Consider the following 15,031-nt stretch of genomic DNA (forward strand, 5'->3'; position numbering starts at 1 on the left):
CCCTAGAAGGTGGTGATTTTAATAAAGCTGATTTCAATATAAGTCCGCACGCCTGGGGTGTTCACCGAGCTCGTTTTTCGCGTAAGCAGCAACACCGTCTTTTGGGATTGACGCAATGGAGCAATGATGCGCGGTGGCCATCGGTGGATACGGCGCATTATTGACAGGAAGGTGACGTGATGGTCAATGTAGATATCCCGAATGGCGATGGGGTGTATGTCGTGTCCAGTTGCGCACATAGTGAAGAACATCACGCGAATTCATCAAAGGGAATATACCGCTTTAACGCGTGCATTCCTGGTGATTAATTACGTCTATCACATGACAACACAGACGGTCAGTAAACCGGAAGGTCTTCTGGCCTGAGGTATCCATACAACACAAGAGCGCTGTTTCACCACCAGTTATGTTTTTATCGTAGTGCATGCACGTAGAATCCTGATTTAGGTAATGCCAGGAGGGTAACGCTCAGCAAGATCCCAGGCTCGAACATCATATCACGGCTGTCAGGCTGGCGCTGACGGCCAGTCTGACAGCGCGGCCGACCACGGCTGACGCCAGACCAACCCGCCGCGCAACACAGCTCACGGAATATCGAACAAAGCGCGGCCATGCCAAACAGATCCTTACACTCGCTCAGGAAGTATTACGGAGCCTTCCCTCGACCCCGGGGCTAGTCGTGCGGTATGCTCGTCCACAGACACCACGTCTCGTGCGGCGTTTGTTAACGCAGTCCTCTCTGCACCGAGTCTTTAAGTCGTTCGGGCGCTGTCGAACTTATTTAATATCGCTTAAAACAGGTCCCGTCAACAAGCTGCCAACCAGGAGCACATCGGGGCATTACACCATCCTTGGACAAGGTGGAATGTAACCGCACAGATTGGCGACACGTTACATCGATACATCGACATCGATACGTTACCGACACTGGGCGCACTCCACAACATGCCACCTCCAGCTCGCCCTCCAGCGGTGGACTCGATTCTCCAGACCGCGCACGTCCCAGAGCGCCTACGGCATGACAATAACTAAAACACTACTTCTTTAACTTAGGCAAATCAGTCTTTTTGAACGCGAACATCTGCTTGAGATTGAGCTGCCTGGCGGCAGCGGGCTTCCCCAACGCCAGCCTCTGACACGGCCCGGGGACGAGCCCGGCTCCCCCTCCGCGCCGGGCGGTCGTGCTCGTCGCGCCCCGCACCGTGAACAGCGCCGGCGGCGGCGACGGACCCAGGAAGCGCTTGGCCGCGCGAGCAGCGGAGGGCGCTGCCGGCCGGGCTGGGCGGTTCTCCTTGCTCGGCGAGCGCGGCGTCGCCGGCGGCCGCGGTCCGTGCGTCTCGCTGTCCCACACGGTCATCGCATGCTTCGGGTCAAACACGGAGCTCATCTTGTACCAGCCAGCGGCGCCGGTGGCGGCGGGGGCGGACGGAGCGCCGGCCGGCACCTCGGACCGGTTGGGCGGCGTCCCCGACAGCGGCAAACACTCGCGGCGCGCGCGTTTCGGCGAGCCGCCCAGCGAGGCGGACGAGTCGCGGCGCCGCTTCAGGAACTCCTCCATACTCTGAACGGGCGCACGAAGTGGGTCCGCCGCCGGCTCGGCCGGCGTCGCGAAGTACTTGCTGGTGACAACCTCGGTGAGTCCTTCGCCGCCACCGCCGCTCAGCCGCCGCCGCAGGCTGGCGCGCACCCGGAACGGATTGTGCGGTCGCCGGCCGATTTCCGGCGACGCAGCTAGGCCCGGCTCGGAGCCGCCCGGTGACACCAGGCGGCCGGAGTCGCTGGACTGGGACGGCGCCGACTCCGGTTCGACCGAGGACGACTCCAGGCCGCCGCTGCCGGCCCCGTCTCCGTCGCTGGAGCCCGCTCCGTCGGCTGGCTCCCCGCTAGACGGCTGCGACTCCGTCTCGGCGGGCGGCGCTGGGGCCGCGTACAGTGCCGCCAGGTCCGCCTGCGTCAGACGCGGCTCCTCGGGAGGTGGCTTCTGCCTGACCGCCGCCGCCGCCGTCCTCTTTAGTCCCTCCCACACGGACAGCAGCGATACCTTGCCCGCGGTGCTTGCGCGCGACACTGGGGCCGCCCCGGCCGGCCAGACGCGCCGCGCCGGCACGTAGTCGCGCGCCCAGATGCTGCGGTGCGGCGCGTGCGCCGGCCGCGCCCCCGGCCGATCCGGGCAGTACGTGTCGACCACAGCGCCCGTCGCCACGTCGACGTTACCGAGCGCGATCTGCAGCGCGGCGGCGTCGTCCATCCACGCGCCGGCGTACGGGTAGTCGGCGGCCGAGCGGCCGGCCGGGTACCGCGTGAGGGGCACGAGCCGCCGCGCCAGCGGATCGAACACCAGCTGGTACAGGAACGTGTCCTCGGCGCGCTGTACGTCGCGCTTGTACTGCGCGCTGACCGTCAGCGAGCGCATGTTCAGGTAGGCCGGCAGCTTGTCGAGGATGGCCGTCACATCGGCGGCGCCGGCGGCGCGCACCAGGAGCTTGCTGGCCTTGCCCAGCCCGACGCCCGGCAGCGAGGCGAGGTAGTCGCAGCCGGACAGGATGCAGACCAGCCGCAGTCGCTCCAGCGAGAACTTGTCGGCCGAGCCGCCCAGCGACAGCGGCAGCGCGCTGGACTCGATCAGGCGACCGTTGCCAGCCGCGTCCATTTTGAACAGGATGCGCGGGCAGCCGAACAGCACGAGGTCCGAGTCCTCCGTGATGACCAGGTCGGCGATGCCGTTACGCGCCAGGAAGGCCAGTTGTGCGTCCGCCTCGTACGGCGCCACCTGGCGACACAATAAATGTCACGCAATGGTAAGCTACCTCTCACTGCACTAAACTGATGCCTACATATTGTTACCGACAGTTTGGGTGACAGTTGCTTCGCCAGTTGGATACAATTATCAAAACCAATGTTCAACACACCATCTAAGAGTTGATGTTATTGTGCAGATAAATGCAAACAGTAAAAATGCACCGATAAGGCCACAGATTGAAAATTATCAAGAAAAGCAATCCCACAAACTCAGCACTTGGTACCTAACCGCACATTTCATAGCTGCTCGAGCGACCACATCACGGCCACTTATTCTCCCCGCCGTCACTTCTATCACCCGATGCACTCACCACACAGTCAACGCCACGGCTGCGGCAGGCCTTGATGACCTGGAGCGCCATGGCCGGCGTCACGTCCACGCAGCGCTGGAAGCAATCGCGCGCTTCGCGGTCCCGGCCGGCGCGCAGGTGGTCGGCAGCCAGCGCGCGGTGCTTGCGCCGCTCCTCGCGCCGCTTGGTCTCCGTGCTCTGCTTGCTGGGCAAGTGGCAGCCATCGAACACCAGGATGGGCTTGACGCCGTGGGACAGCAGCAGATTGATGTACTTGAGGCAGTAGCGCACATACACGTCGGTGGGCTGACCTTGCGCCAGCCGGTCGGCGCAGGCGAACGCGCCCTTGTGCAGCCACGAGTACGCGTCAACGGCCACCGTACCGCCCGAGAATTCGCGCACGCTCGCCGGCCGAGTCGAGCGCTTCAGGAATGGCAGCAAGCCACTGATGCCCATAGCGACGGCTGAGGCGGTACTCGCTGTAGGAGCACGCGCGCTGGAGGCGACGGTGAGAGCTGCCCACTCAGGCTGGGAGGATGACAGTCACAGAACACATGAAGCCAGCAGAGATGTCAAGCTTGATGTGGTCCACCTGTTGGTATCAGCATGTACTTATTCCATGCTCCATGTGGCCATGAAAAACAAGCACCAATTTTTCAGGTCCATGACATCCCTTTCAGTCCCAGGGCACCTGCAGGACCTTGCCAGAGTGAGGGTCACTTGCCTTACATGGCCCTGGGGGTTTCACCCAGCATTTTTCTTTCTGTCTTGTGGTAAAGGTCATCAAACAGGAAAAGTATCCTGTTCAGCCATTTTAACATGGACCAATGCTCAGGGTACAGTGAACCATGCTTCTGGGACATGGGATATTTTGTGGGATTACACCTAACATGGGTGCTATAAAGTATGAGCCATGACCAACTTGTCAACTTGTCAATCAATGACAGTCAACCTCTTGGTAATTCTGTATACTTTGAGTGCTGTCTGGGTGTAGGATCAAAGTCATCTTAGCTTCAAAGGCAAGGTGTCACAATTTCTGTTTTGCAGTCAATGGTATTAGGTGGTCTAAGGAAAGCAACTTCAGCATAGCTACATTCTGAAGGGAAGTATACATTTAAATTGCCAATGGGGGCCAACTGGGAGCCATAAAAGACTTAGGGGTATGGGGGTAGGATATAGGGGTATGGGTATGGGTATAGGGGCAGGGTATAGGGGTAGTGGTCAGGGTGGGGATATGAGGTAGGGGTAGGCATAGGGGTACATTAGGTGAGGATCAGTTAAGTAAGGTCATAAACTTACCTGCATGCAATACTGGTGTTGAACAGGTTGTAAAACATCATATTTTTATCATACTAAAGATTCTGTCTTACACCTGCCAAATAACTATCACACTAATGTTCATATATCTTTCACACCAAGTTGGTATATTTAACCACTGTGATGCCCAGTCCATGATCAGTTGGTAATTTTTTACTTGGGTACCTGTATGGCCGACGGAGGGAAGAGCTACGCTAGCTGCAGGGTTTCGAGTATTGTCGTGCGGGGCAAAAGCTGTGAGGCATCAGCTAACATTGTGACGTCACTGAAAGTGGTTTTGCATCGATCGGGGTCGGGGTTCTTTCGGGCCGACTGAAGGCCATAAGGCTTTTGCTTGTGATATGATGTCACTGGTATTCGGCTGGGTATGTGACGTCACTGGTCGTGAGTGTGTAAGGCTCTTTTGGGTCAACTGAATGCCGTAATGCATCAGCTGGCCATGTGTCGTCACTGGTATTCGATTGAACATCAGGCGCGGCCGGCCTCGTTCCATCTTTACTTTTCATACCTGTCTGCTGCAAGCATTTGCGTGCCGCATAGGGGTTTGACCGAATTACCCCAATGTGTGACGTCCCTAATCATCACTTCATACGAGTGCACTTAGGCCCTACGACCACGGTGTGTCGTGGTCCGCGAAGTATCACCGGATAGCGTGACGTCACTGGTATTCGAATAAATACTGGGTGCAACAGGCCGTGCTTCATTTTTACCTTTGTACTTGTCTGCTGCAAGCATTGGCGTGCTGGATGAAAGCTGCCGAACCACCTGAGTGTGTGACATCACTGGCCATGAGTTCCAACGGTGCTTTTCGGCCAACTGAAGACCACAAGGTGTCAGCTAGCGACGTCACTGCTATACGACTGTAAGACGTCAATGGCCGTGGGTTTCCACGGGCCCTATAGGACCGACGAAATGCCGTTAGGCATCAGCTGGCGATATGACGTCACTGGTATTTGGCTGAACATCAGGCAACAGGTCATGCTCCATTTATACCTTTCGTACATGTCTGCTGCAAGTATTGGCGGATTTTTTGCGCGGCCAACTAAAGACCATAAAGCATCAGCTAACGATGTGACGTCGCTGGCACTCGACTGTGCGTGTCGCTGGTCATGAGGTTTTACGGCCTCTTTTGGGCCGACGAAAGGTCATACGGCAATGACTGAAGATGTGACGTCACTGGTATTCGAATGAACTTCGGGCGCGACGGACCATGTTCCACCTTTATCTTTGGTACCTGTCCATTGCAAGCATTGCCGTGGAAGGCTCTGCCAAATTACATGAGTGTGTACGTCACTGGCCATTAATTTGCACACTCTTTTGAGCCTACTATAGGCCATAAGGCATCAGCTGACGATATGATGTCACTGGGTTTCGACTAGACATCATGCGCAACAGGCCATGCTCCATCTAAACCATGTTTCGTCTGTACCTTTCGCACCTATCTACTGCAAGTATTCGCGCGACACAGGGGCTCTGCCGAATTACCTGAGCGTGTGGTGTAACTAGTTATGAGTTAACGCAGGTTTACTCTGGCTGAATGAAGGACATCAAGCATCAGCTGACGATATGACATCACTGGTATTCGACTAAACTCCAGGCGCGACAGGCCATGTTCTATCTTTACCTTTCGTACCTGTCTCTTGGAAGTATGGGCGTGCTGAATGAAGGCTCTGTCGAGTCTCCTGAGTAAGTAACGTCACTGGTCAAGAGCTTTTTACGGGACCTTTTGTACCCCCAAACGGTATAATGCATCAGCTGATGATATGACGTCACTGGTGTCCGACTTAACATCAGGCGCGACAGGCCATGTTCTATCTTTACCTTTCGTACCCGCCTATTACAAGTATTGACGTGCTGAATGAAGGCTCTGTCGAGTCTCCTGGGTGTGTAACGTTACTGGTCATGAGTTTTTTCTGGCTCCTTGGAACCCTCTATAGGGAAACATGCATCAGTTGACGACATGATGTCAATGGTGTTCGACTTAACATGAGGCGTAACAGGTCATGTTCCATCTTTGCCTTTCGTACCTGTAAAGTATTGGTGCGTTAAATGATGGCTCTGCCGAGTCACCTGAGTGTTCGACGTCACTGGTCATGAATTTTTACCAACTATTTTTGGCTGAGCGAAAGCCATAAGGCATCAGCTAACGAAATGACGTCACTGGTAATCCACTGAGTGTGTGACGTCACTGGTCATGAGCTTTTACGGGCCTTTTTTGGCCGAGTTCAGGTCATTAGGCATCAGATAACGTTATGGCGTCACTTGTATTCGAATTAACACCAGTTGCAATAAGCCATGTTTCATCTTTATCTTTCGCACCTGCCTACTGCAAGTATTCGTGCGCTACAAAAAGGCTCTGTCGATTCGCCTGAGCGTGTGGTGTAACTGGCCATGAGTTTGTGCAGGTTTACTCGGGCTGACTGACGGACATCAAGCATCAGCTGACGATATGACGTCACTGGTAATCAACTAAACTCCAGACGAATCATCTGAGTGGGTGACGTCGCTGGTCATGAGTTCATACGGATTCACTTGGGCCGCCCAAGGTCACAAAGCAACACCTCCCGTGAAGCATCACAGGATGATATGTCGTCACTGTTATTCGACTTAACATCAGGTCCAACATGCCACGTACTTTCTTTACCTTTTGTACTTGTTTATTAAAGGCACTGACGTGCTGAATGAAGGCTCCGTCGAATCTCCTGAGTGTGTGACGTCACTGGTCACGAGTTTTTTACGGGCTCCTTTGAACCCATTTTAGGTTATAATGCATCAGCTGATGACATGACGTTACTGGTGCTCGACTAAACATCAGGCGCAACAGGTCATGCTCCATATTTGCCTTTCGTACCTGGCTGCTGCAAATATTCGCGTGCTATATGAAGGCTCCGCCGAATCACCTGAGTATGTGACGTCACTGATCATCAGTTGGTAGGAGGTCACTTGGCCACCTACGGCTACGGAGTTCCGCAGCAGAGGTGGGAGATGCACCATAGTTAAGCACACTAATTTTATTGTGCGCACCATTAAGTAACAACTTCAAACGCAACGGGCTGTTTCAACGACTAAAATTTTGAGCCAACGTAAACACAAAACAGAGGTTTTCCCTGCCCACAAACCGACGTATATGCAAAGCTATTCCGCCCGACATCACAGGATGCGCCCCTGAGCAGCTACGGTCCGGAATGCCCTGATGGCTAAATAATAATCAAGGGCGCCGCCTAGCGGCCATAAGTCTGGGCCACAGCCCGAATATCAGTGACGTCATATGGTCAGGTGATGCTTGATGTCCTTCAGTCATCCCGAGTAAGCCCGCGTAAACTCATGACCAGTTACACCACATGCTCAGGTGATTCGGCAGAGCCTTTATGTAGCGCGCGAATACTTGCAGTATAGAGGTGCGAAAGGCAAAGATGGAACATGGCCTGTTGCGCCTGAGATTAAGTCAAATACCAGTGATGTCATATCGTCAACTGATGTCTTGTACCCTATAGGTACAAAGAAGCAGCCCGTAAAGAACTCATGACCAGTGACATTACACACTCAGGAGATTTCACAGAGCTTTCCTTAAGCATGTCAATGCTTACAATAGACAGGTACGAAAGGTAAAGACGAACATGGCCTGTCGCGCCTGGTGTTAAGTTGAATACCAGTGACGTCACATCGCCAGATGATGCTTGATGTCCTTCAGTCAGCCCGAGTAAACCCGCGTAAACTCATAACCAGTCACACCACACGCTCAGGTGATTGGGCAGAGCCTTTATGTGGCGCGCGAATACTTGCAGTAGATAGGTGCGGAAGGTAAAGATGAAACATGACATATTGTATCTGATGCTTAATTGAATACCAGTGACGTCATATCGTTACCTGATGCCTAATGGCCTTAAGTCGGCCCAAAAAGGCGCGGGAAAACTCATGACCAATGGCGTCACACACTTAGTGGATTACCAGTGACGACATATCGTTAGATGATGCCTAATGGCTTTCACTCGGCCAACAATAGCCTGTAAAAACTCATGATGACGCACTCAGGTGATTCGGCAGAGCCATCATTAGGCTCGCCACTACTTTAACAGGTGCGAAAGGCAAAGATGGAACATGACATGTTGTGCCTGATGTTAAGTCGAACACCAGTGACATCATATCGTCAACTGAAGCATTATACCATATAGGGGGTTGAAAAGAGCCCGTAAGAACTCTTAACCAATGACGTGATGTAACACGCGAATGCTTGCAGTAGACAGGTACGAAAGGTAAAGATGGAACATGGCCTGTTGCGCCTGATGTTGAGTCGAATACCAGTGACGTCATATCATCCCGCGATGCTTTACAGGATATGATGCTTTGTTGCATTGGGCTGCCCAAGCGAACCTGTATAAACTCATGACCAGTGACGTCACGCACTCAGATGGTTCAGCATCACCTTGATATAAGACGCGAATGCTTGCAGTAAACAGGTACGAAAGGCAAAGATAGAGCATGGCCTGTTGCGCATGACACCTAGACGAAAACCGGTGACGTCATATGGTCAGCTGATGTGGTATGGCTTATAGTGGGTTCAAAACAGTCTATACAAATTAATGGTTAGTGACGTTACACATTCAGGTAATTCGGCAGACCCTTCCTTCAGCATTCAAATACTTGCAATGGACAGGTACCAAAGGTAAAGATGGAGCATGGCCATTGCCGCCTGAATTGTATTCGGATACCAGTGACGGCACATCTTCAGTTAATGTCGTATGACCTTTCGTCGGCCCAAAAGAGGCCGTAAAATTTGATCACAAGTGACATCACACACAGTTGAATGCCAGTGACGTCACATCATTAGGTTATGCTTTACGGCCCTCAGTTGGCCCCCAAAGATCCATAAAAATGCATGACCAGTGACGTCACACACTCACGTGATTTGGTATTCATCACGCCAATGCTTGCAGTAGACAGGTACGAAGCTAAAAATGGACCTTGACGTGTTGCGACCAATATTTAGTCGAATATCACTGACGTCACGATACCCAGTGATATTTCACGGAACATGATACACCGCGGCCGTGGGGCCTAAGTGCACTCGTATCAAGTGATGATTGGTGACGTCACACATTCAGGTGATTCGGTCAAGCTTTTATTCGGCACGCAAATGCTTGCAGCAGACAGGTACGAAAGGTAAAGATGGAATAAGGCCCGTTGCGCCTGATGTTTCATTGAATACCAGCGACGACATATCGTCAGGTGATGCTTTACGGCATTCATTGCAACCAAAAGAGCCCTAAAGCCTCACAACAAGTGACGTCACATATCCAGTCGAATACCAGTGACATCATATCGCTAGCAAATGCCTTGTAGCCTTCAGTCGGCCCAAAAGAATCCCGATCGATGCAAACCCATTTTCAGTGACGTCACTACGTCGGCTGATACCTAACAGCATTTCTCCATCGTGGCAGTACAGGAACCCTGCAGCCAGCGTAGCTCTCTCCCCACCGTCGGCAATACAGGTACCCAAGTAAAAAAAAGCCGATCAGTTTGCAAAACATACACCTTTTAAAAGAAAAAGATCAAATAAAACAATAAGACATCAGCCACGGGAATGGCTTTGATTTGTTAGAACCATGCCATAAGTCGTAAACCTGCATGCTGCTTGTAATGTTTTCATTGGATTTTGGAGGCAATATTATAACTGATGGAAAATATGCCCCTGTTTTATGATCAAATATGACGCTTTCTATCCCAAAGCAGGTCATTTAATCCATAAAGTCTTAGAGATAGTAACGGATGTCAACTCCGGCCACTCTGGTAACATTATACACTATATTGGGAACACATGTGATTAACTGTACACTATTACATTTCAGACATTCTCAACAAACCAAGAAAAACAAACTTTCTTACCCCGCTATCTATGACTTAACGACCACAACGTGGCTTTGTCTCAGATGCCGTAACATACTTATTGGCATACAATAGTCTGAAAAATACAGCAAACTTTAACAGCTTATCAAGCAGGGAACAATCCCAACACCTAATCTACACAAGATCACTTTCCATGCCTAACAATACCTACCGTGACCTCCCTCCGTGGCAACCCCGCCAACCACCACCCGACACGATCCGCAACACGCTGCTTCGGCCAGCAGTGGTTTGACATCCGCAGAAACCTTGGTTTTGGCGCGCGCTTGTCAAGGAAATAAATGCCAGGTGGCTCCTACTCTACTGCGCAGGCCCCGCGCACGTATCTATATGACATCATGAAGGGTACGTCTCTATTATCGGAGGTTCCGCATGCGTGGTTGCTGGTAATGGATTAGAGGCATATCTAATATATTGTCAAAGCAATTGAAATACTTGATTACAAATTACCTGGAAGCTGGTGTCCCCCACAAAAGTAGCGAATTTTAACCATTTTATTTCAAGATTCTTATTTTTAAGATGAGCGTATACACCATCCCAAACAGAAAGTGATTATGCACTGGGCTTGTGCACTCTCCAAAACAGAGGGTGACAATGCGCAGAACTTCCACGCCCTCTGAAAATGTTGGGAAGTGACATGCATCGGCTACGCGCACGCTACCAATCTTGGAGAATGGCGAAAGTGAACCTCAAAATATGACACACAAAAGCCGTATGAAAGCGCCATCAAGTTCTCACTTAACTGTCAAATGTTCTGCTGCACTTGAAACTGAACTGTTCTGTTCAGCTTAAACGACAATTCTTAGCACCGGTGACGTCACAGCGAGGCTAAGCAAAGATGAGGTGAGACTCACTGCATGGTTTTATCAATCTCATACAGCTTTACGCTCGCCTTGCGTCGGTTCGCAAATGGCGCGGTTACGATTGTGGGGTGTGGAGCACGGCTTGTGGTAAGGGGGAAGCGTGGATCATTTGAAAGGTGTAATGTGGTGTTAATGCCATGAAATTGCTTGATTTATCCATTAAAAGACAGAAAGTACCTTCTAATGGCCTGATTCTCTTTTGTGATTGCGGTTTATGGCATTGCGGCCGTTGTGACGCATGCGTATGCTGTGGTCTAGAGTTGGTAAACTAGGGGTGGTGGGTTCAATTCCCCGCGGTACCCGCCCATCTTGTTAGGGTGAGAGGCGGGTGGTGCCACAAACCGTAAGCAGCTGAGTGCCTTGTAAAGCTCTGATTACACACACCCTTACAGATGAAGAATGCAATCATTTGTGTTTTTGTACAGTGTGATGTGGTGCAGGGTCTGGACAATTGGAAATGTTCAGCATTTCCATAGTGTTTACATATTTTGAAGACAATTCAAGTTACCTAAGCCTTTTGTGCATTGAAAAAGTTGCAAGGATGAAGTGGTTTGTACATTTTGGTGAGGATCCATTCAAAGTTCCATTTTTCTTCATGTGATGTATTTGTTCCTTTTCCCAGTGACATCACAAATGTTTTGAAAGGTGTAGCTTTTTTGCACATGCATCATTGTTCATGATATTTTATTCCAATATTATAGGAGTGAGTACAGTATCATATGAGCATATGTGTAATGTGACTTTGTACACCACAGGCACAGTACAGGATGGTACCAACAATTGTTGTAGGTCAAGGTGACACAATTTATGCTTTGACATAGTGTTTTGGTTAAAGGAAGTGATCTACATGGAATGACCTCTTGTAAAGTGAGAAATTTCACCCGACTGTAGCCCAACACTTTGTTGACATATGCAAATTACTGTTCCCATAGATCAATGCCATATCATCCCAATCCCATTCCATAAATCAATGATCTCATGGATCAGCTGTATATTTCACCTAGGTCTATTATAATTCTGCCATATGAAGACAAACAGGCCCAAGAGCCATTAGATAACAGGGCACTCAAGCCTTTTTGCCTTTGCATGGCAGAATTCACACCTTAACAATTGTGCAACTGCACAGTACTGCATGACTCACACTCAAACACACATGACTCACACAGCACTCGGTGAATTGTGAAAGAATAGGTAAGTTTCAGTAGCATTTCATCGAAATAGATGAACACCATGGTGGGGGTAGGTTTGTAGATTGTCTAACTTAGAGGTTTTAAGGAGTATTTGCAATTGATCATTTCTCACCCACACTGGCACATGCCATGTTTGGGGTGGGACTGCCGATGCAAATTTGAGAAAAAACAGTGTCGGGTACGTGCGTATACCGAGGCCATATCAGAGAAGGGAACTCGTACCGGCGTCATCCTCACTTGGACGCGTAAGGCCGGAAAAAAAATCTCGGAAAATTATCCGAAATGTTTGAAAGTTTTCCTGAATGGCGTTCGGCACTGCTAAGACGGAGTATTATCCCAGAGATAATTTTCCGTACCGAAAGATAATCGGAAATTTTTTAGGGCATGGTCGGGACGGAGAATCTTTTTCACTATGCATGGCTATGACCGTAAGCTGTGCGTAGCTCACTGGAAGAGGAACCGGAGGGATAATTCCCGGGGGCCTGCCGAATGTAAATGGAGAATGTTCGTGCATGACTGTCGTAGAGATAGCTATTCGTTGAATCATTTTCCCTCGGCCGAACGCTACCTAATCATTGCTTCACCGTTAGCGTGACGTCACTGGCGCCGAAACTCAAATGTGCGACGGGCCGCTGGATGCCGGTCGTAATGCTGAGGAGCAACCGGCACTGCATGAAATATCCGTAGATGAAGATAATGACAAATCCGTTGGGAAAAGGTGCATAACGGCAGCGACTCGATCGCATAAAATTTTGTGCCAATAATGTGCTCTGCAAACCTAATATGGTGTACTTTACAAGCCATTAGTGTACTTTTCTCAACCAGACCAGAAAGGTAGCTATCGTCTACTAGCATGAACGAGGTTGAGTTACAGGGAAGTTTTTGCATTTTTGCATCAGCATCTGTTGGAATAGTTGAACTTGCTTGGCTTTCTTTGTTCGTTGTTTATAAATTAGCAGCTGCCCCAACTGGTTCTGTCCATCAAACAACTTTTGTTGTGCTGATGCTCATGCTACTCATCGAGATACATATCTTGGCTCAACTCATTTGAGCAAGCCATGAATACGCATTTCACAAAGGTTGAAAACTGCTGATACTACTTCCCATCTACCTATTTTTTGCTTTTGATCTGCCTCGTTGCAGCTTGGAACCTCGGGGAGTCCTTTCGAGCCTGCATGCCATTTGAACATCAAATCGTCCCTCACTGTTTCCTCTATGACAAAATTCTCTCAAAGGGTATGGTAAAGGGTATCTCAGTGGGTATAATCACTGGGAGGCTCGTCAAAGATATTCATCTGTAATTTGACTAGGGAGCTTATGTCACTGCACGTTAGTTTCCAGCCCCGCCCCCTCATTACAATTTCGACCAAATTCGGATAACTCCAACTAGGTTCAAGACTAATTGTTTACGTGTTGGCTGGTATAACCCGATGCCGAAAGCGAGTTCTGTTCAGAAAAAAAAAATCTACTCGGTCGTGTGTATGAACCAACCGTCTCCCAAACTCTCATCCCATGTCTTGTACCCTTGAACACGTTGAACGGATGGCTTCCTATTTCTATTGGGTTTTGCAGTGTAATAGCCATTTTGACTATTATTTGATGCAGTTCACAGTCATGCCCTTTTCAAGACATTAAGCCCTCAAGGGTGTGAGCTACACACCCGCGAAAGTATGTAGGCTATTTTGTGCAGGCTAGTTCTAGGCCATTTTGGCATGCATGACGCCGTAGCAATGTCTCTTAAATTGTGCCACTTCGAAGGCCATGTGGCGCTCAATGCCAAAAAGAACATTACTGTCGAGTCGTTAAAATCTGACGTTGAATGCCATTTCGAAATATGGAGGACGTCAATTGGCATTCAATCAAGCCGTGCAAGTCTTAACCACGAATGTCGTTTTAACCCACATAATATAACAAGGTGGATATAGCTGCTCGTTGTTGCGGAAATAAGGCTAGTAATAAGGTAACTTAAGAATAGCGTCATAGGGGAATATGTGAAAGAAAGTAAACTTCTTAAACTCACGTAAATAAATAATGCAACAACAACACGAGAAAGGGTCAGAACACAAGCATATATCATTTGGCTCAGTCAGCACCGCCAGTACCATCTCTGGGCAAGCTGATGAGCTACATTTGAGTGCTAGGGTGATAATTTTGCACGTCTAGTTTGACAGCACCTCATCGTCTCACAAATGTCCCATTACACAAACAAACAATAAGGTATTGGGAAGGATATTTGCCCAATAGCATGCTTAATACTTAATACGTCACACCTGCTCAATAACACTTTTGTTCCTCCTGATTTGAATTCCTCCTTGATTTGGGGTGTTAATTATGCTTCTCAGCTAAAAAGGTTACTAACGTATGCAAAATAGGCTGTGCGTTTGATAGAAAATGTATACCCTCCACAAAGCCCAGAGTCAGTTTTCGAGCGGCACAAAATTGTGAAATTCAACACAACGGCAGTGCGTGCTGCCATCATTCAAAAGGCTGACAGTTGATGGAAAGGGCAAAAATTACCGGCCACACCACACGACCATTCGCTCATCCCATAAAATAGGTTGGGCTGTGTTGCAGAAAGCGGTGAAATGCGCTCTCTTCTGCCGGCGGCCTCCAGAGACTGGCAGTACCGCGCGCGGCCTGCGGCCGAGTCTTTTTTCACACTATGCGGTAG

At 50.0% G+C, this 15,031-nt stretch overlaps 1 protein-coding gene across 1 annotated transcript; it reads right to left on the minus strand.

Moving 5' to 3' along the window:
- Positions 1-1,036: 1,036 nt before the first annotated feature.
- tos (Exonuclease tos) lies at positions 1,037-10,541 on the minus strand. The gene is made up of 5 exons (XM_037232014.1): positions 10,462-10,541; positions 3,111-3,681; positions 1,800-2,770; positions 1,527-1,676; positions 1,037-1,100 (listed from the first exon to the last, which is right to left on the minus strand). The coding sequence occupies exons 2-5, from the start codon at positions 3,543-3,545 to the stop codon at positions 1,037-1,039; spliced, it is 1,620 nt and encodes a 539-aa protein (XP_037087909.1). The 5' UTR covers positions 3,546-3,681; positions 10,462-10,541.
- Between the last annotated feature and the right edge of the window lie 4,490 nt (positions 10,542-15,031).

This window comes from Pollicipes pollicipes, unplaced genomic scaffold, assembly GCF_011947565.3.
Source record: "Pollicipes pollicipes isolate AB1234 unplaced genomic scaffold, Ppol_2.1 Scaffold_6686;HRSCAF=7923_pilon_pilon_pilon, whole genome shotgun sequence".
Lineage (NCBI taxonomy): Eukaryota > Metazoa > Arthropoda > Thecostraca > Pollicipedomorpha > Pollicipedidae > Pollicipes > Pollicipes pollicipes.

Coding starts and splice junctions, on each gene's coding strand:
- tos (XM_037232014.1), bottom strand. CDS start 3,545: ATGGGCATCAGTGGCTTGCTGCCATTCCTGAAGCGCTCGACTCGGCCG. Junction 1,677..1,799: donor TCGTCCTCGGTCGAACCGGA/GTCGGCGCCGTC, acceptor GGTGCGCGCCAG/CCTGCGGCGGCGGCTGAGCG. Junction 1,101..1,526: donor CTGAAGCGGCGCCGCGACTC/GTCCGCCTCGCT, acceptor CGCTGCCGCCAG/GCAGCTCAATCTCAAGCAGA.